We start from the raw sequence: 27,837 nt of genomic DNA, 5'->3' as shown, positions 1-27,837 counted from the left end.
AAAACAAGCGAAAGACAAGCAGTGCAAATAAAATACAACTTTAAAAAAGGTGGTGCAAGTGAAGTTGGAAACCCAAGAGGGCTTATATGAAAACCACACACAAAAAATAGCAATGTACATAAATTGTATACGTTGCTTATCTATTTTGTTAGTTATATGCTCAACGACAACCCGAATGATAATGTCGCGTTACGTATTACATCGTTTTGGGTTGAACTGGAACCCAATTGTTAAGCAGGAGAGGGCCGTTATACTGGTACGAACGAAGTGAACCAGCCTACAATAGATTATATCGTCCGTCCGTCCGATGTCCGATTAGGTGTAGCAACATCGCCCCCTACTGCAAACACTTGGCAGGACCCTACAAAAACCTTTAGACTCAGTGAGGCTTTCCTGGCTAAACAAGTGTAACATTCCCTTATAATTCTCTCAGATAGCTTTTAATTAAAACATTTAAATCTGATCGCGTAAATATAAATGTAACTTTATATAAATGTTATTAAAATATTATTTTTTCTACTTAAGTGACTTTACCGAAAGAACCAAACAGTATGGATTGCTGCAGTCACGAAAGCTTCAAATCAAGATTGAAATATAAATGTGTCGTTAAACCCGCCAGAGCGTGTAGACCGTGAGCTGCTATATTTCCCCAGTGCAACCTCGCGTTGCGACATCGTCTCATTAGAGCCAAGGGCACCTTTTTCACCATCGCCCTGAATGGGTCTCAAACGGAGTGGCCAAAATGCTAAAAGCTGATTGCAATGACTGAAGAAGGGAAATATCTCATTCGGACACCTTCACAGCTGCCCCGAGACCTCCTCGATGCACAAGTCAGACTGCGGCGTTCCAGCAGTATCTCATTCGAACAACTTAAAATGTTATCTTCATTAGTCAATTAACGTTGAAAGAATCATTGCATTGTAATATTTTTAAACACAACAAAACAAATTTGTAGGAAAAAAACTTTTTCTATTAGAAAAATAATTTCTCCTCTCCAGCTGCTTGGTGGGGCGGCGCCCCAACGCCCCTAGTTGGCGAACAGCGGCTGATTCTTAGGGTCATCTAAGAATTTGAACTGATGTATTTGTAGTGACATCGGGGATATCACTGTGCGATGTTCCTATGTCGCGGACAGCACTGGGTGGTTTGCTGTGTGAGGCCGGCTCTAGCACAGCACGCATAGCGTGTAATGCAGGCTCCCACAAGGGAGAGTGGGAGAGTGTCGGCCCAGGGTCAGGGTTGCCCCGGGCCATGGCACTCTGGTTGACACCGTAGACACGTGATCTGGAGTATCCTCAGATAAGGCCCCATGTGCGGCGGGCTAGGGGCTGATCACGTGTCCAGGGAGAGCTCTTGAGAGGCACCGAGAGGAAGCTAGAACGCTCGAGAAGGTGGGCGGGGCCGAGGGCGGAGCGGCCCCCACCCAGGAGGATATAAGGTGAGTCCCTGAGAGGGACCGGGATCGCTGCATTCTACAAGATGGAATCTCTACGTCGTACAAGCTGGAAGCTCTACACGTGGCCGGGACCCGAGTGAGAGTCAGACCCTTCGTAGCTGTAACTCCTCCGTATAGGGTAGTTAGCTGGGTGGTCACCACCCTCGGCTGTATCTGGTCAAGGGGCAGTTACCCCTTTGTGTTAACGTGTTGATGTTATAATAAATGTGTTGCCTCTAAAGAGAAATGTCTGTGACTCGGTTGGACTCACTACATATTTTATACGCGTGATTTGTATCTACCATGAACTTAAGAATCTCGGGTAAGTTGCCATCCAGCAGTGAATATGTATGTATGTTGAATGAAACTGCTGACGTTATTCAATAATTTACCGAATCGTAACATGAACGGTCCGTACAATGTGCAATTTCCCGCCACAATTTGCACTCATTTTACATTTAACTTCATTAAATTAAAAGGACACTACATTTATATTTTGTACGTGGATATAATACCTGTACTGTGTACGTTTTCTCCTCACCAAAGGTATTACAGTACTAGTGCATTGTGCCAAGGGACCGTCCATAAGTGACGTCACGCACCTAGGGGGGGGGGGGGGTCAGACATTTGTGACGATTTGTGACGGGGGGGGGGGGTGAGAAATTTGACGTCACATCAAAATGCGCCACTTTAAATAAATATAGAATTGTTATAACAACACTAATTGTTATAACAACACTCACACAACATCAGAGTGCAACGCCACATTAAATACGCACTAAAATGATAATAGTTTAAAGCGATTTGAAGTATGTTTTATTTTGGGGGGGGGGGGGGCAGAGCTTTGTGACGTCATATTTGAGAGGTCTGACTTTTTGTGACGCCGTGTGACGACGGGGGGGAGGGGGGTAAAAAATCGTCCAAAATCGCGTGACGTCATTTATGGACGGCCCCCAATGAGCTGTCACGTCAATGGGCTCATACAGTGAAGTATGACTTGGTCGAGGGGAAACGTCACTCAAAAAGACAAATATTTGAGATTTCAAAATTCAGCCATATTCCACTGACAGAAACTGAAATATGCTTCGCGTATACGGAATAGGTGCAGGAGATTTGCAAAATTGAAATCTTTACACTCGCAATAATTTTGCTTTGCATCATTCCTCAGCCATGATCTGCCGCTGTAGCGGTTTTATGCGGTTCATTTTTTACTTGAATATTTTAATTGAGCCAATCAGCTATTATTTAAAGGGGGCTATCGTGATGAAAGCCTCAACAAATGTGTAAATCCTGTGCTTGTTACCAAATTTTCATAATTTTATTGGCACAGGGCACACGTCTTGGGTGCGTAGAACTTTCTAGAGTGTCTCATCCGCAGAAGAAGAAGATGATGATGGTTACAGCACCCATCCCACATATCCGGACCTCCCAACAACCACCGTCGTCATCATCATCAACCACCACGTGTGTCCACCCGGCGCGCAAATCTCGCGATATCTCGCATTCATCGCTGTCTTAAGATGCCGCGTAATCTCGCGAGATCTCGTGGAGGCGGATCTCAGTGGGCGGAAGCCCGCCCACCCCACCGCTCCATTCATCGCGCGCGAATCCCTTTTATATTCCCTCCCACGTTTGCGCGCAGCAGCCAATCAAACGCGAGTTTCGTCGCACCACGGGTTCGCTCCCGACCAATCGCCGACCGGCCGCGCGTCGAAGCGCTGTAGGCTTTTGGAGGCAAGCGCGGCCCCGGTTTGGCGCGCATTGTTACAAGTAAAAAAAGTAGCGAGTTTGTTAAATTTCCCATTTTAATAAACAATCTTCCTTCGCCCGGTCATGTCCGAGGACGAGAAGAGCGCGGCGGAGGCCGAGCGCCGTCAAAGCGAGGTGAGGGAAAATGGCAACTTTGTTATTGTTGTTAACCCCGAGACGCAGAGAGACATCGGCCGTGCCGCGCCAGCTCCTCGCGGGCCTCTCTGCGCTCTCCCCGGGTAGGCCGGCCAAGCAAGGCCGAGGCTATTCTGATAGCGGTAGGCCGCAGCACGCGGTGGCGTCATTATAATGATTAACTTTTAAATGAGTGTCGTGGTGGTTTAGTTTGTATTCTTCAGTTCTCCGTCGCGTGATGTTATAATGCAGTATATGTGCTCAAGATGTGAACGAATAGTTGTGGAGTGGCAGGCAATGATTGGAACGCGTCTGGATAGGACGTCGACCTCGGTTATTATTACATCGCAGAATCGTGATATGACCCCCCCCCTCCCCTAAAAAAAATGTTTGTTACATTTGTTACATGTCGGCCTCATAATGTTATGATTATTAACGTATGTAGAAAGCAGAAGGCTGCCTCTGAAATATTTGTGTTGCCACTTCGGTTGATTTACGCCGATTTAGACGTTTCTTCTCATCTGGTTTTTAAAACAATACTGCGTCAGTGTCCCATTGACACCGAGGTTTGTTGCAACGACGTGCGCGCCCTGGTTACTTGCATTGCTGTATGGAGGTGTGACATGGCCATCAAATCTTAACGTTTCGTCTTCTGGTCTGGAATGTAAACAGTCGAGGGAGAAACCGGCGACTCGCAACACTTGAGAGAACACAGTGTAATCATCATGGTTGAGTGGAGGAATCCTAGATTTAAACCCATGTTTTTTTATTATTGCCGGCTCCGCTGTCTTGACAGGCACTGAACTATCTGGACAACCTTACATTATGCGTTTTAAGTGACGTGCCGCTGTTAATGTCGATTAGTGAATCGCGTTGAAGGTTCCACCTTGATGCTGAAGCCGCTCGACCGATGTTAAAATTGGCGTTGTCATTGCCATTTGGCCCGGTTAATAGTCGCAGTGTTATTCTTTCGGGACGTCTCGATTCATCTCAAAACTCGTTTTGCAGGAGGGAGGGTTCTGTATCGGAGCTTTATGACCAAATCAACCGGAATAGATTCATGTTAACGGTTACATTTTCTGCTGGTCGAGGGCCGCCTTTCACACCCTACGGGTCCACCCATTACCAGACACTTGATATCACTTGTCAGTACGGGTTGGTGAAGGCGGTGTGCATCGACTTTGAAGCATAGTACGGTGCAATGGTAGGGTTTTAGCTTAACTGCCTGCTTGCTCACAACATAGCAGCCTGATACGCTTAGTGGTCGACCATTGAAGTACGGTCAAACCTGCTTAGCTTCTAACATCTGACGAGATTGGACGCTTTGTGGGTGATTTTTCCGTAACTACCTATAAAATCACGTAATTCATAAACAAAACTTTCTTCCAAACTAAAGTATTTAATAAGCATGAATGAGATTATTCAGTATCCCTTATATCTAAAGAAGGTCCATTGTGTGTGCATGTTATTTTTGTACCGCTAACAGGACATTATATGCCCGTGTACAAATCAATTGACCAAATTTGCTAATTATCTGACACTAACAGTCGATACAGAAATTGCCAACAGGTGCGTTACTATGGTGTTTAGAAGATACATATATAATTCACTTCGCATCTGGTTAAAGTATTGGACGTGTAGATGTGCAGTCCTTTTTTTCTTCTTCAATCCACTGCTGAATTAGGACCTCCATATGCCTGCGTTGGTGGTGGGGATTATTTGACTGTTTAGTTAGTGTTGGTTGATGAAGGTCGGGGGCATAGACATGAAAACGTAGAAGTATTTTACAGGTACAAAAAATGTGTTTGCCATCCTGCCATTCTTTGCCCACAATAGCACCACAGCCTGATGGTGATTGCCCATCCAAGCAGAATCCAGGTTTAACCCTGCTTAATTTTCTGTGGCCGTGTTGGGTCATGGAGGGTCTTACAACACAAACTTATCCACATCTTTACATAGCCTAACCCAGAAATCAATTATGAATCGTCATGTTGACTCTAAAAAACTACGTGCCAAATGAAAGTACAAATTAGCATTCGATGTTGCAGTCGTGGACGTATGAGTTTATCTACCTTGTATTTTTTGTTTAATTCGCGGCTGTGAGTGCGTGAGCTTGCCGGTCGGCGTGCAGGTGTCTTTTGTTATTGTTTTGTGTAACCCCAACGCGACTGCTGTACATCCCCTCAGGTGAATGATCCATCGTTCTCGCCAAATTCCCCGTCAAGAAATGCCGTCCCCAAGCCCGAGACCAAAGCACCAGACCCAGAGTATGAGAACAAGATGGTGCGTACTGAATGAGTGGGAATGAAAGAACAAATGAATGAGTTTTCTTTTGGCATTTAAAGATTCATCCTAGCCACATTCACCCAACCCACATTCTGTTATATGATATGTTACGATTCCATGATTAAATCGATGTTTTTTTGTTTGTACCGACTAGCGTGCATCTTCCTTTTTATGGTCTCTCATTTTTTCTGTCTCGTTAGTATCGTGGTGGGCGACACGGCCGAGTTGAACACATTTGTAAATGTTATATGGAATGATTTCACATGACTGTTGCCACTGTTCAAAAAAATATTTTATTCCGGTATTGAATTATGAACCGGATTTGTGACATTCCATTGAATTTCTGAGGTTGGGTAGGGGTGAATATGTACACCTCAAGTTTTTATGCTCATTTGTACTTATCTATTACTTCCATCCTCAACCTAAAGGGAGACTTTGCAGGAAATTTGCATGAAACAAAAATAACTTTTTACGTGCACATTTTGATGTATAGATTGAGAGGGTAAGAAAATATTTGCATAGATAATTACTCGAATGGAGCGGTGTAGCAGTTATTAATGCTCTTTCCTATGAACTCTGCGACCTGAGTTCAATTCGTTGCTTCATGTAATGTAATTTACACCAGCCTTCTAGTCCGATTATCCAAATAACTAATAATATGAAAAAAAGTTAATTGACATGTAATGAGTTTTCACCCAGCAATGTTTAACGTGTTTGAAACGCAAAATACATACAATCGCAGCACCGACGAGGACGCTAACATCAACAGGGATAATTATTGTAATGGCTCATGTAAATGAAGCACGCTTTAGCATCGGCGCTCTCATTAACCACGTAAATGATGCGTATTAAATTAGAAGGGTGTCGTTCCTGGGCTTCATACAGCACGAACATTGATTTGTGTGACGCTCGGCAAACCACAGCTCCTGATTTCCTAGGATGAAGTGTTACGCTTTTGGTTTTGCAAGCTGTGATTTTCGTCTCAACAAAACAGGACATCGATGTAGCATAGAAACATAGGTTACATATCAATACAGATGTCTGTTGATAGGCATATCCAAAGAAGAGACCCATTCATATCCTTGATAATTAATTTGTATTATTGCAGCAACTCCACTGCAACTCCAAAACAATATTTAGGCATTAATTATTAAAATCTTGTCGATTGGGCAGTGGTTAGTGTGTAGCACTACTAACCTTACCTGGGTTCAATCCCCGACCTCGGCTCACAGCAGTGCCAAGTGAAATCTAAATCGGTGATGGCCCTTCTCTTACTCCCTTCATTAACCTGCACTATATTTTCTTTAACCCAGTAGTGCAAGGCGAAACCTTGAGAGATGGTAGGCTCAACACCTGGCCTCACTCAGATTGCTCCACTTGGATTGCGAGTGCTGGTGAAACCCTATGTGGTGACCTTGCCAATTAATTTTTTTCCCGTCCTTCCCGCCCGTGGGCTGACCCGCCGCAGAAAACGGATCGCTCGAACCGCTTCGAGTACCTCCTTCAGCAGACAGAGCTCTTCGCCCACTTCATCCAGCCGGCGGCGCAGAAGACGCCCACGTCGCCGCTCAAGCTCAAGCCTGGGCGGCCGCGCGTCAAGAGTGATGAGAAGCAGAGCCTGCTGTCGGTCGGCGAGTGAGTTCGCTCGCCTCCCACACCCACCACAGGGGTCTCATCGAGCCGCCCTATAAGAGCAAACCGCGCCATGGGGAGGGTTTGATGAGCGTGTAGCGGCGGAGGGTTGTGTTTGTTTGCTTTTAGTTGGAGGAGTATACACATTGCGGTGTGATATGCAATGATGGGGTTTGATTGTGTAGTACTGTGTTTGCATCGTGGTGTGCTTGTGTAGTGGTATGTGCTTATGTAGTTGAACTTGTGTCGTGGAGGGGTGTGTTATTGGAGGTGTGGGGCGGTGCACTTTTAGCGGTGTGTTTGCATAAATGGAGTTTGCGTGTGTCGTGGTAGAGTGTGGATGTGTGTGTGCGGTGGTGAGTGATCTGCATTGGTTGGAAATGTGGTTGGATATTACTGGGATGTGAGTGATGGGATTGAAACCCGGATTCGAACCCAAGATCTGGGGCCTTGTCAGCTTGTGCTACATCTTCCTACAGTTGGTGACTGAAAGAGTGGCGTGGTGACACTGATTTCCTTACTGCCCTTGTGCCCCACCTCCCCCCCCCTCTGCAGCGCCCGCCACCGACGCACGGAGCAGGAGGAGGATGAGGAGCTGCTCTCCGAGAGTCGGAAGAGCGCCAACGCTCTCCTCCGTTTCGAAGAGTCCCCTTCCTGTAAGTTCCCTCGCTACCATGTGGCTCCCTTGGTCACTTGCTATCGCCCCGAAATGTAAGGGTGGGTTCACACTACATTTTTAACTTGCGTGAATTGAGCGTTTGGTACCTTACGTGAAAACGCGTTCACTCCACCGCAGTTTAACTTAACGTTGGTGTCATGCGGTTTGTCGTGTCACGTGTGATAATTGCTTGATCATCGCTTGATTGCCACTTGTGAAATTTCAAAGCCTGTGGCTCCCCCATCTTTGTGCCACCCGAACCCTGCTCACAATGTTTACCTCTTACTCTGTGTGTGCACGCATAAATAGGTCAAAGTGGCATAGTGGTTAGTGCACTATGTTACAAACCGGCGGCCCGAGTTCGATTCCTGACCACGGCTAACATCCGTCGCAAATATTTGAACCAATTCTTAGGCCTTCTCTCGGTGAACTCAAGGTAAAAGGAGTACCTTTTAGGGTGTGTCAACATCAGAAAAGGTGAGACGGGTGTCTGTGTGTGCTTACAGATGTGAAGTGCGGCACGATGAGGGATTACCAGGTCAGGGGTCTCAACTGGCTCATCTCCCTGTATGAGAACGGCATCAATGGCATCCTCGCCGACGAGATGGTGGGTCCTCTCCACCAGTGCCTCTGCAACACCCCCCACATCTCGTTTTTACATGAGTTTTAAGATGAGAGCTGGGCTATTCGATTATTTTAGCAATCATTTACCGAGTATTGGTTTGGTTACTCGGCGCATCGGATAACACAAAGAATAGTTGAAAGTACAGTAAAACCTTGGATTGCGAGTAACTTGGTCTGCGAGTGTTTTGCAAGACGAGCAAAATTTGTAAATACATTTTAACTTGATAAACGAGCGAGGTCTTGCAATACGAGTAGTACGTATACGCTTTGTCTGCCGAGCGTCACGCGATCATAACTGAGCCGATGGTTCTTCTCTCTCTTGCTGCGGGATTGTGGGCAATTGTCTCCCATGCTCCTCAAAAGGAGGCAAAAGCAAGTGTCATTGGATAGGTTCCTTGTTAAAGTCGCACAAAAAGAAAAAGATTCCAGTGAGCCAACAGATAGCAGTGATTCCGTTAGTGACAGTGAAAGTCCTACACAATAACCCTCCTCTCTCTCGTCTCCCTCGCACCAGCCACGATTTAATTTAAATCATAAATTTGATTACTTTACATTACATTTAAATAATAATCATAAAATGTTGTATTAATAATTTTTACATGAATATTTTTGTGTTGTGGAACGAATCATCTGAGTTTCCATTGTTTCTTATGGGGAAATTCGCTTTGATATACGAGTGCTTTGGATTACAAACACGTTTCCGGAACGAATTATGCTCGCAATCCAAGGTTTTACTGTAGTCTCAATTATCTTCCCACGTGTGTCTCTGGACGAGAGGTTATGGGCGGGTCTTGTTGGCGTCACTGACATCGTCCACAGTGTCTCTGAGCAGGGCTTGTAGGGGGTTGGTCGCCCTCACATTGGGGGGTCGTGGGGGGGGCAGATTAATCTACCATTAAAAAATAGTTACAATATTTCAGTTATTGATTTAATCATTTCAGCTGTAGATTTGAGACCGGAAAAGAAACACATGGATGAGAGAACAAAGGCAAGGTATTTGCGTCCTGTCATCTTGAGTAAACTAAGTGGGCTTGTGCAGGACACAAGCTTAATACAAGTTTAACACGTAGGCTTTCGCGACCAATATTATTCATAATCAAATTGTAAATGTTGTGGTTTCACGCTTCGGTGGGCTAAAGCGGTGAACTATTTGTCTTTTGTCAACGTGACACTTTTTTACTGATTGGCCGTGTCGGGTGGTGGAGGGTTACAACACATTTATAAATAACGCAATCTAAACTCAAAAACGTTGATTATGATTAATGCAAGTTAGCTTGTGGTTATGACTTTTAAATATATATCTGTGATTTTGTCATTGAAACATTTTTTGTTGTGATAATGACGATACAGGGTCTGGGAAAGACACTGCAGACGATCTCCCTGCTGGGCTACATGAAGCACTACCGTAACATCCCAGGCCCCCACATGGTGTTGGTGCCCAAGTCCACGCTGCACAACTGGATGGCCGAGTTCGAGCGATGGGTGCCCTCGCTGCGGGCCGTCTGCCTCATTGGAGACAAAGACCATAGGGTAAGCGCCAGCCAGCCCATCGTTCCACTCATTGACCAAAATACTCGTGGGCACATCCGCCCATCGTGCTCAATGCCGGTCGGCAAGCTCGCACTCCTGTCAGCCCAGGCTCCTGTCCGTATGGAGCCATATCATGGTACGCAACCATCAACACACACGCCCATGAGAAAGCACACAAAGACAAAGATCCCCAGTGCAGACTATGTTTACACACGGCACCAGGTCTTCATGAGCTGACTTAGGGGAGGCCCTGGATTGATTAGCCATAACTGGCAATTCAACTCTGGTTGCTCAGTTCGTATACTCGTTCACTAATTGTACCACTGCTCCCTACACCCAATACCACAAACACTCATCAACACACATTCATTGGCACATAAACTCCTCCACCATATGTGTAAAGTTGACCACGTGCTATTGATAGGAGTTTCACAAATTCAGCAGTCCTCTTTGTATGTGCATAAATATATATTTACATTCATATAAAATGTAAAATTTGATATTTTTTTTAGATCATTTAAATGATGTTATAATTGAACATGTCTTGACATCACTTCCTGTGCGGTTATATCACTTCCATCAATCTGAAAAATACATAGAACATACATATATACTCATAATAAAATCTAGTCACACCCTACGCATCTAACAGTTCTGTGATGCACGCTGATGCCCACTTGTCGCAGGCGGCGTTCATCCGCGACGTGCTGATGCCGGGCGAGTGGGACGTGTGCGTCACCTCGTATGAGATGATCATCCGCGAGAAGTCCGTCTTCAAGAAGTTCAACTGGCGCTACTTGGTCATCGACGAGGCTCACCGCATCAAGAACGAGAAGTCCAAGGCGAGGCCCCTGTGCGCGCTCATGGCTTATTGACCACTGCCACCCGGTCACGCCTACCCAGGGATGGCCAGCCGGTCATGGGCACTTGGTCAAAGCCACCCGGTGACCATCACCCGGTCACGGGCACTCGGTCACAGCCACCCAGACAAAGCCACCTGGTGACGGGCACCGACGACCAACCCATTTGGTCAGAATCAGAAAATTCATACTGGAGGAATCCGTTGAGCTATCTCGCTCTTTTTCACAGATGGTCTGTATTTGCAGATGTCCAGTTGTCGGAGCTTGGTTGTAGCCTTCAGTGGATCGGCTTGAATGCACTCATTCGAGAATGGAGAAGGAAACTTTAATTTGATGTTGGTCAGTAGTTGGCGTCGTGGACGGTATGTAGGCTGATGTTGTAGATGGCAAAAATATATATATATTCCAATATATTTCCCCGCAATTTAATCCCATTTGTGCTATCGGTGTAATTTTATTACACAAAGTATCGGTTCAGATCTCTCGCAGAGCAGTGCAACCCTCCGTGTTAGAGAGCGGTCCAAGGAAGCGAATGTCACACCTATCTTCTTGGTTCTTTCGGTAAAGTCACGTAAAAGGGAAATGATAAAGTAATACAAATAAAACATAATTTTTTTTAATTTTGTTTATTTTTATTATTTTATTATTTCCCTTCTACGTGACTTTACCGAAAGAACCAAGAAGATGAATTCCTGCAGTCACGAAAGCTTTAAATCGAAATTTGTCACAGCTATGTCCGAGACCCATTCAAATTACCTTGGGTCCAGGCTAGAGTCAGTACATTCCCACTTGTCCAATTTGATGACTTGTTACAATGAGGGATTATGATTTGCTTTGCAAAACTATTTCTTTGGTCTTTACATGCAAGAGTGTCCATTCAGTTATCCCATTCTCCACATAAATTAAAGTTTATTATTCTTGCGAGCATTATTTTTTATGTAAATCTTATTTTGAACACCTATGTTGTCACATCCATATTCAGCAATGAATGTGAGAGCTCAGAAACAGTTGAACCAGGTTTCTGTAAGTCACAATATCAATTCTAGATTTGAAGCTTTCGTGACTGCAAGGATTCATATTCTTAGTTTTTTTCCGGTAAAGTCACTTAGGTAAAAAATTAAAATTAATACGTGACTTTACCGAAAAAACCTAAGAATATCACAATATCAAGATGAGTGTTCCTGTCCAACCGGGCACCTCTAAGCGTTCCGCCTCCGTTGTCTTCTGTCCCACAGCTGTCTGAGATCGTTCGAGAGTTCAAGACGACGAATCGTCTGCTGTTGACGGGGACGCCATTGCAGAACAACCTGCATGAGCTGTGGTCCCTGCTCAACTTCCTGCTGCCCGACGTGTTCAACTCTGCAGATGTGAGGCCCCATACTGCCCACACGCCCGCCCTCTTTCTGAAAGCCCCACAGGCCTTAATGAGGCCCTGGAAAAACTGCTCTACCACCACCCTGTTTTAGCTTTTTAAACATTTACCGAGGTGGTGGCTCATAACGGTGCTAGAGACATTGAGCCGGGACCATTTTGAACCTGTGTTTGAATCCAGGTTTTGACCGTTAAGCCGGAAGTGGAGTGAGCTGATGGTCTCAACCAGTGACTTTACACAAAAAAATCCATGCATTCTTGCGTGCAGTCACATCAGATTGTAGCAAAAAACATTCAAACTATTGGGATATTTTTACGCATTTTTCACTGTGTAGTGTTATTCTGCCGTTTGCTTGTAGTTGGTCTGTCAAAAGGAATACTTTATGTATCAACCAATTAGCAAGATTGTGGTCCTTCCCCTACACCTCCGATTAGCATGATTGGCTACATACGGTGCAAAAAAAGTTCTACATAAATACATTTTTCGTGAACTACAGTTTTTCATCTCTCCCACAGGATTTCGATTCGTGGTTCGACACCAACAACTGCTTTGGCGACCAGCAGCTGGTTGAACGTCTGCACATGGTGAGAAATTGTCTTCTGTTCAACGATCGCCATGGGTTAGCACCTCTGCGATCCTCATTTCCAATTTAGATTTCAGTGGCCTGTGATTAAACCTGTGTTCTCAAGTGTGTTGAATTGATGGTCTAAGCCTGGTCATTGATGACTGATTAAGAACCCCAACGCATTAAGTTTGGCTCTGTACTTAATTCTATGGAAGGGGGACTCGGAACCAGAATCGGATGTTACTCGCCACTATTATTAGCCGTGGCGAGGAAATTTGAGTTTTATTTTGCCAGCTTCGTAGTGTAGTACACTGACCACTACGCTACTGCTCTCCCATAGATGTAATCCACTGCTCTCTCTTCCTCCTGTTATGGCACTTCAGGTGTTGCGACCATTCTTGCTGCGTCGCATCAAGGCGGACGTGGAGAAGAGCCTGCCCCCCAAGAAAGAGTGCAAGATCTACATCGGGCTCAGCAAGATGCAGAGAGAGTGGTAGACTCCTCACCCACGTGCACACATGAGACACACACACCACCCCCCATAGTCCAGTGCCTCGACTGGCTACCAATACAATCCTGGGTCCATTTCAAGATTTATTCACCGTCTTCAAGATCCTCTGTGAACTCCGCCTCTGCCTACGTCTCCTTTCTCATCTCGCTCTATTCCCCTCCACGTACTCTCCACACCAGGAAACAAGCGTTTGCGTCGAACCCTCCTGTTAAACATCGCTCAGAGGAAGGTTGCTCATTCTCCTGTTCTGCCCCAATATTCTGAAACTCCCTTCCCCCTACCAACCTCCATCCGTGCTGTCATCTCCCTTCCCGTCTTCATGGCTTTTTTTTGTGCCTCACTGCCTCTATAAAAATACATTTACTCATTGTGTCCATTTATTATTGCCTGTAGCCTTGGCACCATGATCCTCGCGCCCGTATATCTCTCCTCAATCCTTTTGCCCTCCTGCTCCACAGGTACACAAAGATCCTGATGAAGGACATTGACATCCTGAACTCGGCCGGCAAGATGGACAAGATGCGCCTGCTCAACATCCTCATGCAACTGCGCAAGTGCTGCAACCACCCGTACCTGTTTGACGGCGCGGAGCCTGGGCCGCCCTACACCACGGACACCCACATCGTCATCAACAGCGGCAAGATGGTGGTGCTCGACAAGCTGCTGCCCAAGCTGCATGAGCAGGGTGCGTTCGGAGGGGTGCGGCAGTCTGTTCTGTCGTTGGGAGGCGGGGGCAGGGCTTGTGGTGTCTGGTCGGAGAGCAGGGCCTGTGCGAGTGGTTAGGGTAGGGGGTGGGGAACCTATGGCCCGTGGGCCACATTTGGCCCTCCCCGACTTAGTTTCATTAGGACCATGGTCACGCGAGGCTTACCGCTTTGAAATTGCCCACGCGCGATATAAATCCATCACTGCAAAAATTTTGGCTGCACTAGCTGGAAAACTCGTGGGAATATTGTGCGGTTAGTCACCTGTTGTCTTTCATGTAGTTGTGAGCACGCAGCCAATACAAACAGTCCTCGCGTGGTCAAATATTTGTATAAAATGGTGTCCTGACAAAGGTATTTGACAGGCGTATTTGGTACTGAGTTACATGGGGATCTTTGTCTTTGTTCTGCAGGGTCCCGCGTGTTGATCTTCAGCCAGATGACGCGCATGATGGACATTTTGGAGGACTACTGCATGTGGAAAGGGTACGAGTACTGCCGTCTCGATGGCCAGACGCCGCACGAGGATAGACAGGTGACTGACCAGCAGCAAACATGCACACACACATGACCATTTGCATGTTTTACCCAAACTAAAGCCATATGCAAGTTACAGACATCGTATTAACTGTTCCGAAAAGCAAGTGGCCTTGGAAAAGGCACGTTGTTAGAAGGGATGATGGTCAGTGGTCAAAATTTATGGTACTGGTAGGAACCTCCCGGTTACACCAGCCCACAGGGGACTATTGTGTCCATCCGTCGTGCAGTAAGGGGCTGGGTGGGGAGGGAGGGGCTAGGTCGGGAGGAGAGGGTGGGTAGGGGCTGGGTGGGGAGGGTGGGGCTGGGTGGGGAGGGGCTGGGTGGGAAGGGTGGGGAGGGGCTGGGTGGGGTGGGTCTGGGTGGGGGGTGGGAGGGGCTGGTCACCCGTGGTGCCCTTATAAAACTCAACGTTTAACCTACTCACGCCGGCTTGTGCCCGCCCTCACAGTCGGGTATATTTGCAGAATACACCACACCGCCGTTGACCCTGGCCAATGACCGAGCAACCTAACGTTCCTACCAGCTCCCTCCGCAGGAATGTGTTATACCAGGGCCTTTAAAAAGTATATATGTTGTTTTAATTGTATTTCAATAAGAGCCCGGTACAGAGCACGCACCGCGAAGCAGGGAGGGTTACAGAAACTCCGCGGACGTAGGTGTCCGTCCTCTGTGCTCCTGGGTTTAGAGGAGGGAGGAGATTGGGCTCACTGCCCCACAAAGTGGGGACTGCGAGCGGGGTATATTTACTTTAATGTGGGGAGGGAAAGACGAGGGAGGAAGAGCTTACGTAAGATAATAGAGGGAGCGGCTACAAGGAGGGGGGAGGATATCAGGGCCTTCTTTAAAAAGAGCCTCGAGACTCGTTCAGACTTCTAAAATTATTGTACGTTTAAGGAACGAACAGGATAGGACATGGAGGTTTTTTGGGTTAAATCGCGTAAATATATTGAAGTCAACTAGTAAGGGTTGTCACGTGAACAGAACATGCCAATTCGTCACTAGTACAGCACACTGTTGTGTTGGAGAGCCAAGCCACAACATTTAATCTGAGTATGACGTTTCGCCAGTAATTACAACCAGCTTCATCAGGCAACAGCCAGATTTGTGGAGAAGTCTGTTTAGTTCCTTATATAGAGGCGTAGATGTGGTGACCACGCTTCTGCGCTCTTGCGCCAAGTGGGGGGGGGGGATTACTGAGTCAACGTACATCATGCATGTGCATTATGCGAGCCCTTTAAACTTGTCCTTCCTGTGTATTGTGTGTATTAAAATAGCCTACCAATGGTAATCCCTATTGAAGTCTGCTACGCTTTATAGACATGCATTTAAATAATGTATTATTTTATGATTCGTCTCCATGCAGCACTAAGGCGTTAACTATCCAAACGGTTAAACATTTTTTTTTCTTTCAATTACGATATATTCTTTAATTCGTCTTGGCCAGTAGTAGCTAGTTTTTGCACAGAACTTCAACATCAAAATCAATTGAGTGTCCCTGTGGGCACACGTGTTCTGCTATTTCTCTGATGTTCTTTTAGTCTCGTGCTGATCATTAGTCCTGTTTGCCCAAAATAACATTTACCTCGTGCAGTTAATCCTGTACACACCTTGTATTGGTAGCTTCCGTAATACATCTTTTGTAACAGATATTAATTCCTGTATTTTATGTACCGTGCCAAATCTGACTCGGAGTTTTGTTTTTCCAAACATCTGGCTAGTTTATCAGTTACTCCCGCAATGTACGGTATTTTGATCGTTTTAATTACTTGGGCAGTTTTATTGCTCGTGTTATTTGACCAGGTTTTGGCATTCAATGTCCTGTTAATTTGTGCATCATTGTAGCCGTTCATTTGCAGCGCTTCTTTAACATGTTGAATTTCACTTCTCAGACAGGACACACGGTACAGTGACAACAAAACGAGTTTCATACATTCTTGAATAAAATCTTAAAAAGGAATTCGTCACTAAATATGTCAGAACCATCTCGAGACTCCATGAGGCTTTTCTGTATAAAAAAGAGCTCTGTTATTATTAGACATAAAAGAGAAACGTCAACAACAACATCACCATCTGTGTGTGGTGGTGGCGGCGACGGCACTGGGCATGCAGGTATCGATTGCCGGCTTCAACGCTCCGGACAGCAGCAAGTTCGTGTTCATGCTGTCGACGCGAGCTGGGGGCCTGGGCATCAATCTGGCCACAGCCGACGTGGTCATCCTCTACGACTCGGACTGGAACCCCCAGGTCGACCTGCAGGCCATGGTGAGGCTGTCTCCACTGCTTGCCTGCGTCCGTGTGGACGCACGTATACCTACCTATATGTTTGAGGTTGCGCACGTGTGTGCGCGTCGGCGAACGCCATCTGCTTAATTATGGCCGTCACCGTTGTTGGCGGTTGTGACTTTTGCCTTCGTCGTAATTGTAGATGCTTTGGTAAACTACAACAGTTGTCTGTCGCATTTGTTTTGTTGTTGCGGTTCTTGCGGTTGCTGCAATTGTTTGGTCACTATAGTTTTGGGAGTTGTCTATTTATCACGATTGTTGCAGTTGTTTTGTTTTTAATCATGTTTTTGTTAGTTGTGGCAGTTGTGACGATTGTCTCCGTTGTGGCTGTCATGGCTCTGGCATTCTGGATCTTTGCCGCGGTGGTGTCGATTGACTATTCCACCCTCGCCGTGGTGGCCACCGTGCCCCTCCCCACCTTGGTGACCCTGTGTTTTCCGTGACCCCGCAGGACCGAGCTCACCGCATCGGGCAGAAGAAGGTGGTGCGCGTGTTCCGCTTCATAACGGAGAGCACGGTGGAGGACCGTATCGTGGAACGTGCCGAGATGAAGCTCCGCCTCGACTCAATCGTCATCCAGCAGGGTGAGCGCTCGTAATGGCCATGCCCAGGGGTCTGCAACCTGCGGCTCCGGAGCCGCATGCGGTTATTTACGGACCGCTTAGTGACGTAATGTATGTGTGAGTGAAATCTGAACCTCGTTGACCATCATGGTGAAGTATAGCCAAACGACCCCCATGACCAATGAGGCATGGGGAGGCCCCTGTCTTACACAGCCGACGGTTCAAAGTCATTGACATTCTTCGTGTTAAAATTACAAATGCCATTAACCGTTAAAATATTCCTTCGGTGCAATTGTAACGTGGCCTCTGGTCCACACTTAACTCCACTTCCTCTCCCCCACGACCAGGCCGCCTGGTGGATCAGGTGGCCAACAAGCTGGGCAAGGATGAGATGCTGCAGATGATTCGCTACGGAGCTACGCAGGTGTTCTCTTCAAAGGAGAGCCAGATCACCGACGAGGACATCGACGTGATCCTCGAGCGCGGGGCCAAGAAGGTGTGTCCCTGCACACTTCCTGTTGCGTCGTGGATGTTGTCTTCCACCGCCTTGCCCTGTATTATTGTGCCTTGCCGTTTCTTGTCCTGCTTTGAGGAGCTTTCCCCTGCGTTGCCATGCCTTTCATTGCCTTGCTCTGCCTTTGAAGTGTCTTCATGATGGGTAGTCCCACATTTATGGCTCTGTTTCTCACTCTAGCAGACTTTCTGTTTATTTCTGTCTCAGTGTTTTTATCTCTGTCTGTTTCTTGTCCCATTGACGATACCTGTGGCTGACCGTCTTTCCCCATCCCATTGTATCTTTTTAACGTGTCTTTTATCTCAATATCTGTGTCTTTGTGTGCCTGTGTGTGCCTGTTTTTATACATCTTAATGTCTATCTCTATGTGGCTGGGTCGGTGGTGCGGGCAGACGGCCGAGATGAACGAGAAGATGTCCCAGCTTGGCGAGAACACCCTGCGCACGTTCACCATGGACACGGAGTCGAGTGTCTACAACTTCGAGGGGGAGGACTACAAGGCCAAGCAGAAGGTGATGGGCCTGCCCAACCAGGAACCACCACTATGGCCAACCTGAACCACCACTATGACCACACACTGCAACCACCACCGCCTCAACACCATCACCACAACCAACACCACGATTACCGCCGCCACAATACCACCACCATAACCTATAGCAACACCACCATAACACCATCACTACAACCATCACGACCAACTCCAAGAGCATAACACAACCACCACAACCAACACGACCACCACAGTAACACTACCAAGACTACCTCCATAACACAATCGTCACCATAACGCTACAACCATAACAACACCAACACGATCCTGATTGCCATTATGACTACTGCCATAACACCATTATCACCACGACCACCACCCTATAATCTGCTTTTAGTGCACAATTAAACACATTGATTGTCCACGCAACAATTGATTATTTGACATGCATATTTAAGTGTATTTTTGGTCGGAACAAAAGAGATGGAACACAAAGTACTAACAGGACCAGACTTTAGTGGTGGTGGTGACAGTTGTGGGTCATTCCTTGCTTGCTTGATGGAGTGTGCTTTGTGTTTCTCCACCCCCACTGCAGCTGAACATGACTGAGTGGATTGAGCCACCCAAAAGAGAGCGGAAGGCCAACTACGCGGTGGATGCCTACTTCCGTGAGGCCCTCCGTGTGACGGAGCCAAAGGCCCCCAAGGTAGGGTCGTCGCTCACCCATCCACCCAGTCACTTGGTCGCTTGCTAGCCCAGTCACCCACTCGGTCGCTCGCTTGCTTACCCAGTCACCGGTCAGAGCAAGCCGGGCGGACTTGTTGCCCTGCATGTGCTGGAGGAGGAGGCTGTCACATGGCTCTGTGGCTACGTGGGCTAACGTCCACTCACATGACATCAACATTTATTTATTTAATTCTCTTGTGTACATGGTGCTCTGTGTAAAAGTGACGTGTTAAAAGCATTCGCTCACTAAAACCGGTCACTCGGTTGCTCTCTTGCCCAGTTACCCGGTCATTCGTCACCCACCCACCTACTCGCCCACCCAAGCCACCTGCTGATATGATTGCTCATTTGCTTTATTACTCAGTCACTCATTCAGCCACTCCAGTGAGTCTTGTCACATGCTCACTCGAGAAGTGGAACCCGTTCACTTCTGACCTTGGTGTGTCACGTCTGCTGTCTGAACACAGGCTGTTGCTGTAAAGTAAACACGAGAGATATATTGATGCATTTAGTCAAATCAATTATTGTGTTTGTGGTTCCCGCGGAAAATTATTTGCGTAAGAATACTATTTACCATTGTTTGCACTATATTGGGATAAAAATACTCGATTTGTGAATATAATCTTGGAAGTTCATCCATTTCAGGGAGGGGATGAATCGTCAGTTTTCTTTGTCTTATGCAGACTATGCCTGAGAGCCATTATTTAAATTTCTGTGCATTTCGAGAGTAGTAGAACCTCTTAAACTCCACGACTGGCTGCGCTGCTCTGTGCAGAGATAAACATTTGGCTGCACATAGCGTCTGTATCAAACCCCCGACGCTTGTCCTTACCGTGTGCAGGCACCGCGCCCGCCCAAGCAGCCCAGCATCCAGGACTTCCAGTTCTTCCCCCCGCGCCTCTTTGAGCTCTTGGAGAAGGAGATCCTACACTACCGGAAGACCATTGGCTATAAGGTGAGAGGCCTGTGTGTCCGCAGGGCTCCAGGTGACGTTTGGCACACTCCCCACTCGGTGGGGAGAATGGGTGCCCCAAGCTCGCGTGTATGTGTGTGCGTGTGTATACCGCCTTTGTGGGGAGCGGTAGTGTAGCGGTTAGCACGCTGCGCTATAAACCAGGCCACCCGGGTTCGATTCCCGCTCACGGCCAACACCAGTGACGATTATCTGAACCGGTCCTGGGCCTCTCCTAGGTCGACTCAGCCTCAAATGAGTACCTGGTGCGATGTGTAAACATCGCCACTAGGGAGACAAAGGCGGCCGGGCGTGGTGTTGGCCACCCACCCCCTTGTGTGCCGTGCCGGCCTTCATAGGTGCTCGCTAACAGCACTTGCCCCAATCGTCTGTTAAGGCTATACGGGGAGATCTTTCTATTTGTATGTCAGTGTATATACTGGGGCAAACATTTGAGAGAGAGAGTTTATTAGTTTGTGTGTGTGTGTGCGCGCCTGTATGGGAGTGTGATTATGCATAATTTAGGCCTCAATAGATGCTCGCTCACAGCTTGCCCCAACAGTGTGTGTAGGCTACACGGGGAATTTTGTGCATTGTGTGTGTGTGCGCGCGCGTTTGCACGTGTGTGTGCCTGCAGGTTCCCCGGAACCCGGACGTGCCCAACCCCGCGGTGACGCAGAAGGAGGAGCAGGGAAAGATCGACACGGCTGAGTCGCTCAATGAGGAGGAGCTCGAAGAGAAGGAGAAACTACTCACACAGGCAAGCACATCGTCAACCTCACAGTCACTAGTCATCGTGTTCCTTCTTTAACATCATATCATGGCAATCGCCACGAATATCATCATCATCATCATCTTCTTGGTTATCCTAATTGTCAGATTCACCATCACCATCATTGCCATTCCAGTCATTGTCAATCATGCTGGAATGTAAGCAGGTTTGAACCTGGACAGCACTTTGATGGGTGACCACCATACACCGCATGGCTGCGGGCTGTGGGGCTACATGGTGGGCAGTAGGCTCACAGCCCTGGTGTGGGGGAAGCTCTAATCCAGCAGTAGATTGACTAAAGGGACATGGCGAGTAAATCGTGATTGTAAGCATGGATTTAAATTCATGTAAATCGACCACGTTACACATCTGCGAGTTGCTCAGCTTCGTCTAGATGCGCGCGCACCCTCGTTTGGACGCTTTGTAAAAAGTCTAATTGTGTCGGCACGTCGTGACCTTTTTTTCATGACAGGGCTTCACGGACTGGAGCAAACGAGATTTTAACCAGTTCATCAAGGCCAACGAGAAGTGGGGTCGCGATGACATCGACAACATTGCCCAGGAGGTGGAGGGCAAGACTCCCGAGGACGTCATTGAGTACTCGGGTGAGCGCCCACCACGCCCGGCACTTTTCGTCCTGTTCTATTTATATTTTCCAGAGAGTCATTGCTAATGAGCACACTGCCTGTGGGGATGTATGTTTGGATAGGGGTGTTCCAATGGCTAGTCAGACTTCATTGTTGGGTGTTCCGATTTTCTGTATGGATGTTGAACTTCCTTTGCACCGTACATAGCTAATACTGGTAGGAACCTCCTGGTTAGACCAGCCCACAGGGGATTATTGTGTCCGTCCATCGTGCAGGGAGGGGCTGGGTTGGGAGGGTAAGGCTGGGTGGGGAGGGGCTGGGTGGGGAGGGTGGGGAGGGGCTGGGTGGGGAGGGTGGGGAGGGAGGGGCTGGGTGGGGAGGGTGGGGTTGGGTGGGGAGAGGCTGGTCACCCCGTGGTGCCCTTATAAAACTCAACGTTTAACCTACTCACGCCGGCTTGTGCACCCCCTCACAGTCCGGCATATTTGCGGAATACACCACGCCGCCGTTGACCCTGGCCATTGACCGAGCAACCCAACGTTCCTACCAGCTCCCTCCGCAGGAATGTGTTCAGAGGAGCGCGGGGGAAGGACAACAAACTGAACGTAAAAAGCAGTTGTAAAGACATGAGTTTTCAATCTAGATTTTAAAGTGCATAGGAGTAGTTGATAATTGCTGTTTACCACCAACATCGTGGCAAAAAATACGTCTTCAACTTTACCCCCTACTGACAAAATCTTGGCAAGACGCTCCTAAAACAATCTTAAATCACGAGGGGAATGAATGAAGCATCGTCATCAACATCGATGTGAAAAGGATTGTTGTGAAACAACGCAGGAGAATGCAAAAGTGAGAAAAAATAAACACGGAATATAGATCGCCGTAGAGGGATTACGTTGACAGGTTCCGTTAACCTTGACGAGGATTTGAACGAATGGAACCCCCTTTGCCCGAAACAAAAAAGTGATCAACTGAAGAGGTAGCATTTTGCAGTGGAGAATGGGAGCATAGAAACTTTAGGTTGGAGCACACTAGTCCACCAAACACTAGCCCTTAGCAAACATCTCACCAGCCACTCACACTAACTTTGTCACAGACACTATCTTTATCCAAATAAGCAATCAATCAGTCACTTGTACTCGCCCTCCCACTGACCTTGACCGACTAGCCAACCAGCCATGAATAATAACCCTTGTCACTGACTTTGACTCGACCTGCTAACCTTCCCTACAATTCTGTGCCTTTGGCCCCCTTGTTACCTTTTTGTTCGTCTTTTGAGTTTCGGCATTCGCTCTGCAATAATTGGCACGGGAGATGAACTGAATTTTGTCTGTGACGGGTTTCGTGCTAACGTGCCGCTTGCCTCTCCCCCATACCTGTGTCCGTGCCACCGGCAGCGTTGTTCTGGGATCGCTGCAACGAGCTGCAGGACATCGAGAGGATCATGGCGCAGATAGAGCGCGGGGAAGCGCGCATTCAGCGCCGGATCGGCATCAAGAAAGCGCTGGACGCCAAGGTGAGGCTCTGCCGACGCGGCGTCGTCATTCTCTTCCGTCACGCAAAACGCGAGCCGCGGCGAACAACTTCTCATAACTAATCAACTCTCGGCGTTCTAAATCGTGGTGTAGTAAAAGAATCATTGGCACCGCGTTGGCAGTGATGAACAAGCGTAAATAACCACAAACTTAACACATTCGTCATTAACACCGCCCTAGAAAAGAAACGTATATGTTAATGTATAATAGGTGACGATATGGCATTGATTCTGATCATAGGCAATGTTTAAATGCTTGAAACATCGCTAATTGTGTGTATTTTCTTTTCGGGAAATGTTTTTTGACGAATGCGAGTGGTTTTTTTATGCATGCAAAATCATTGTGTGGTGGGTAATGAATGCCAAGTTTTATGGGTAGAATTAAGCATCAATTTTCCATTTTTTTTGTTTTGTCTAATAATTTTATTTCCCAATAGTATTATCGGTGCCATGTAATGAGGTGATTAATCTATCCGAATCGGTCACAGAGCAGTGGAAAAGCCCGTCCGTGTTAAAAAACAATCCAGAGAAATGGATATTACGGACCTACTTCTGTGATCTCTTGTCCACACAGTAGGGATTCTAGATTTGAAGTTTTCGTGACTGCAAGGATTCATGCTCTTTGGTTATTTCGGTAAAGTCACGTAGGTAAAAAAAAAACACCACCTGAAGAAGGACGCTTGTGTTGCGCCCAAAACGTCGTGATTTAATTTAGTTGTTTTTTCATTTATTTTATTTAAAATTTTCACACAGTAGTGGGCAGCACTATTCCACCCACCCTACCGCAGAGCAATATGCGTCACGTGACAGTCAAACCAATATTTTTTTAATCGCGAAGCTGACATTTTTGCCAGTGTAAATGCTGAACCAAATTTGATGTTACGGTTATTTCGTCCAGTCAGGCGTGACTGAAACTATCAACACAGGCGGCCGAAATCTGGATTCGAAAGTAAGATCCCATTGGTGGCTGCTCAGCGCTCTTGACACGTATTTCTATTTCTTCTGTTTCCCATGTCGCCTGTGTACGCAGATTGCACGCTACAAGGCGCCCTTCCACCAGCTACGCATCTCGTATGGCACCAACAAGGGCAAGAACTACACAGAGGAGGAGGACCGCTTCCTCATCTGCATGCTGCACAAGATGGGCTTCGACCGTGAGAGCGTCTACGACGAGCTGCGCCAGTGCATCCGCAACGCCCCGCAGTTCAAGTTCGACTGGTTCCTCAAGTCGCGCACGGCCATGGTGAGGCTTCCATCCTTCGTTGTCGTTATGGTAACCTCGCATCTTCCCTCCCCCCCCCCACCCCCCAGCGTCGCTACGGTAGCGTCATCTCTACTTCAGTCATCACCATGGCATCCCTGGCTTCTCTGGTGTTGCCACAGTAACCCTTGGCTCTCGCCCAGCGTGATCACCACAGTACTCTTGCATCTATCGCGATGGTACCCACGCCTTCTCCTATGCGTTGCTTGGTACCGTAACCTCCCCCTTAGCATCGCCACGGTTCCTTTGCCTCTCTATCACCTTGGCACTATCGCCTCATATTGTCATTATGGTATTTCTCACCACTTTGTCACCATAGTACAATTCACTTTCGTGGTCATAATGGCACCCTTGTCTCTTCCACAGCATTGCCAAGATAATCTGCATGCTTAGACAAGCATGGGACATTTCTCATCTATTCAATATTGGCAGTCCTGGACCAGTGATGGCAACCAGTCTCAACACGGGGCATCCAGTAGCATCTGTTGGCCAGCTAGTAATTGTGTATTGTTTTGGCGGTCCGCGTGCTTCACCTGAGCGTGTTCGTTCACCGCGCAGGAGCTGCAGCGGCGCTGCAACACGCTGATCTCGCTCATCGAAAAGGAGAACTCCGAGCTGGAGGAGAAGGAGAAGGCGGAGAGGAAACGACGCGGACCCAAGTCCTCCTCGGTCAGACGAAATGCCAGTGCAGATTGCACGCTGGCACCACACTGCATGGTCGCACTGCACGTGCGCACACCGCACGCTCGCATATGACAATAGCAGCCGCTGTTCACTACTGCCGGCGATGTCATCACAGCGCTTGTCAGGCTCAGTGCATTTTAAGTCCAAGTGCTGTGGCAGCCGGTTACAAGACTAACATCCAGGTGGTATGGATTAACTGAGAAAAACTGGGAGACACACCACCTCTGCTCCCCCGCTCTGCTAGCTTGCTCTGATTTTAGCTCGTATATAAACACACGTGCACAGAGAATATTCAGTTGTTTGGCAGCTCTGCTTTGAAGTAGGGCCATAATCCATCGTGTAAGACTAATATGTATTGTATGTTTATGTTATAAGACGGTGTTTTACATTCAAATGTTTCTATGCCCCCCCCCCCCCACAATTTTCTCTAAATAGTACTACTGGGGTCATGTCATGGGACTTGTCCGTTCTCCTTTGAATGTTAAACCACTGACTATCAGAGGACCCAGCGTGGATCCGCAAAAATGATCAGCAGTGTTCAAGTAGGATTTGTAACTGAAGCTCTGAACTAGATTTGTCCATCCCTTGACATCGGTCTCATTGTGTGACCCATCTTTTTCCAGGCGCAGAAGAGAAAGGCGGAAAACACCCCGGATTCCCGTGGCCGCAAAAAGAAAATGAAGCTGTGATGGAATCACGGACTTTCAGGAGAAGTGAGATGTACGCCGGCACCGTGGGTCAGTCGGGGAAGTTGGGTTAGGAAGGGGGGGGGGATGGAGAGGGTAGAGGGGGATAGAGCCAGTGGGGGGGGGGGGGGGGTGTGAGATGAGGTGCGTGTGCGGGATTTCACGTCTTCCCAAAACACGGCAGTTACATCGGCATCAGTGGCAGCGCCGGAGACGCCGCGCCGATGCCGTGCTGTCCAGTTGACAGAGGAAAGAAAAACGTCTCCAGAGGATCTTCAGTGTCGCGCAAAGCAATGAGTGTCAAGATCAAGAAGATTGTTTTTCCCCTAACAATGACTATTGTTTATGTAATGAGCTTCAGGAAAAAGCACCGGGAAGGGTAATGCGGGTTTTATTTTGAATTCACCAGCAGCAGTGTTTGTGAATTCCTACACTCGGCAAACTCTCCCCACCACCCCAACTCCTTCAGTTCTCCGAGGAATGGTAGCTTCTGTAACGGTTGCTACATTTCACACAAAGGCTTGCTCTCACACCTGAGCGATCAGTTGGGAAACTTGGTTGCATGCAACTAAGACGTTTTTGGATGTGCAGTCGGTTGCGCGAGCAGTTGTGTAACTGTTTGCCGATATCGCAGAGGCTTCTTTGCAGGCTCACCTTGCAAGCGATCGGCTCGGAGATTCATGGCCATGTATTTCATCACGTGCACGTTTTTACGTACACGTTGATTGGTCGTTACAATCCTGACGCAGGGTTGAGGGTGGTGGTGGCAACTCGTGAGAAGGATGGCGCAGCTCTGCTGCTGTCAAGGGCAGTGGGCCAGACACTTTAGCCATGACCATGCATGCTCTTGAAATGCAACTACTGGCTTAGATGTGGGCAATGCAGTTGTGGCCAATTTGCGCAATTTAGCTGTGCAACTGATCGTTTGCAGACAAGTGGGGCATGCCATTCCCTCACGGGTAGGGGGGGGGGTCGTCGCTGTAGCCCGATGACCAACTTGGATTGGTCCAAGTGAGGGATCACTTGGGGCTTCCGCAGCGGAGTCGTAACCGTTGTAGCCACAGCGTCGTTATGAGTCGGCGTGGGAGAGCGCCCTCGTTAATTTTATTTCGGAGTGGAAATGTTTATAGTGAACGAGACTTAGCCCCGTTTGTTGTACTGTTCGTGTAGGTGCTCCCCACCGAGTGCTTGTGTTATTTTGTACTTTAGCCTTTTGACCATTCCTAAAATAAACTTGTTCAAAAAGAAGATTCTGCTTGCTTGGTTGTTTTTGTCAGTTTAGCCCTCCGATGCGTTTTCAAAATATGTAGACGCTACATACCTGTCAACCCATGCGGTTTACCCGTATTCTTGTACAGGGAAATTGAGTTTTCAGGTCCCTACAGCGTACAGCCGTTTCAATACGGGCAAAACTAATTTTTGTGTTTCTCCCTTGTGATGGGACTTTGTAGGATGGACGTTGAGATTCATAAGGGCACGGGGTGACCAATAATGCCTGAATTGGTCTGTAATTAGGTAGGCACTGATAAGGGGTTGACAGGTATGACACTATGCCCCCCTTAACACATCTGTCCCGGTCTAAGTATTTGTCTCATTCAGGCTGTTGTCGACCTACATGTAAACACACAAATAGTAAATAAGCACAGATTTAAAAGAACACTTTTGCGGTCTGCAATGAATATCACACCGAGTGAAATATAAATATAGAAATTATTGAGTAATGTACACCGCCAAATCTAAATGATTGCATTCCATCTGTAACATTGTGCAAGATTTAATTGGGGATTTTAAGTAACTTAAGAAGGATGGCATAATTTACTGTGGGAGATCGTTCCATTGATGCCATCAAATGTCGGTAATTTGTATATTAAAAATGTAGCAAAGTTTGTTTATTTGGCATTGGTTTGTGCTTCCATGCAGCGTTTTGCGATTTCTCACATGACACGGTTTTTGGCTCTTAATTTCTGTTTGCGCTGTTGCTGTACTTTGTTGTTTTGGTGACTTGCCCCCCAGGTCACTCCTGCTAAATGAGACTCGTAAACTGATCTTTCTCGCTTGGTGAGACAAAATAAACATTAAAATTCTGCCAGATCCAGCAGCTGTTGCGCAGTAAAAACACAGCCCAGTTAACGGTCTCCATCATAACCCACCTCCTTCGTCCATCTACTGACACGTCCTTCA

The 27,837-nt window shown here is 47.3% G+C and overlaps 1 protein-coding gene across 2 annotated transcripts; it reads left to right on the top strand.

Annotated features, from left to right (window-relative positions):
- Positions 1-1,723: 1,723 nt before the first annotated feature.
- On the top strand, positions 1,724-26,904 carry LOC144724036 (SWI/SNF-related matrix-associated actin-dependent regulator of chromatin subfamily A member 5-like). 2 transcript variants are annotated; one of them, XM_078602861.1, is made up of 25 exons: positions 1,724-1,757; positions 2,814-2,899; positions 5,507-5,602; positions 7,074-7,240; positions 7,793-7,893; positions 8,402-8,502; positions 9,870-10,049; positions 10,736-10,891; positions 12,145-12,276; positions 12,797-12,865; positions 13,230-13,339; positions 13,816-14,042; positions 14,475-14,596; positions 16,711-16,863; positions 17,336-17,468; positions 17,795-17,943; positions 18,354-18,473; positions 19,050-19,160; positions 20,022-20,135; positions 20,770-20,892; positions 21,377-21,509; positions 22,889-23,007; positions 24,056-24,268; positions 24,845-24,955; positions 25,594-26,904. In XM_078602861.1, the coding sequence occupies exons 1-25, from the start codon at positions 1,739-1,741 to the stop codon at positions 25,657-25,659; spliced, it is 3,111 nt and encodes a 1,036-aa protein (XP_078458987.1). In that variant the 5' UTR covers positions 1,724-1,738; the 3' UTR covers positions 25,660-26,904. The 2 variants fall into 2 exon arrangements, with proteins under 2 accessions (XP_078458987.1, XP_078458988.1); XM_078602862.1 differs by lacking the exons at positions 1,724-1,757; positions 2,814-2,899 and adding an exon at positions 3,150-3,319.
- Positions 26,905-27,837: the final 933 nt, after the last annotated feature.

The sequence above is a fragment of the Lampetra planeri genome, chromosome 19 (assembly GCF_965212315.1).
Source record: "Lampetra planeri chromosome 19, kcLamPlan1.2.h2, whole genome shotgun sequence".
Taxonomy (NCBI): domain Eukaryota; kingdom Metazoa; phylum Chordata; class Hyperoartia; order Petromyzontiformes; family Petromyzontidae; genus Lampetra; species Lampetra planeri.
The sequence above is the reverse complement of the archived record's forward strand: the minus strand, read 5'-3'. Positions and strand labels throughout refer to the sequence as shown.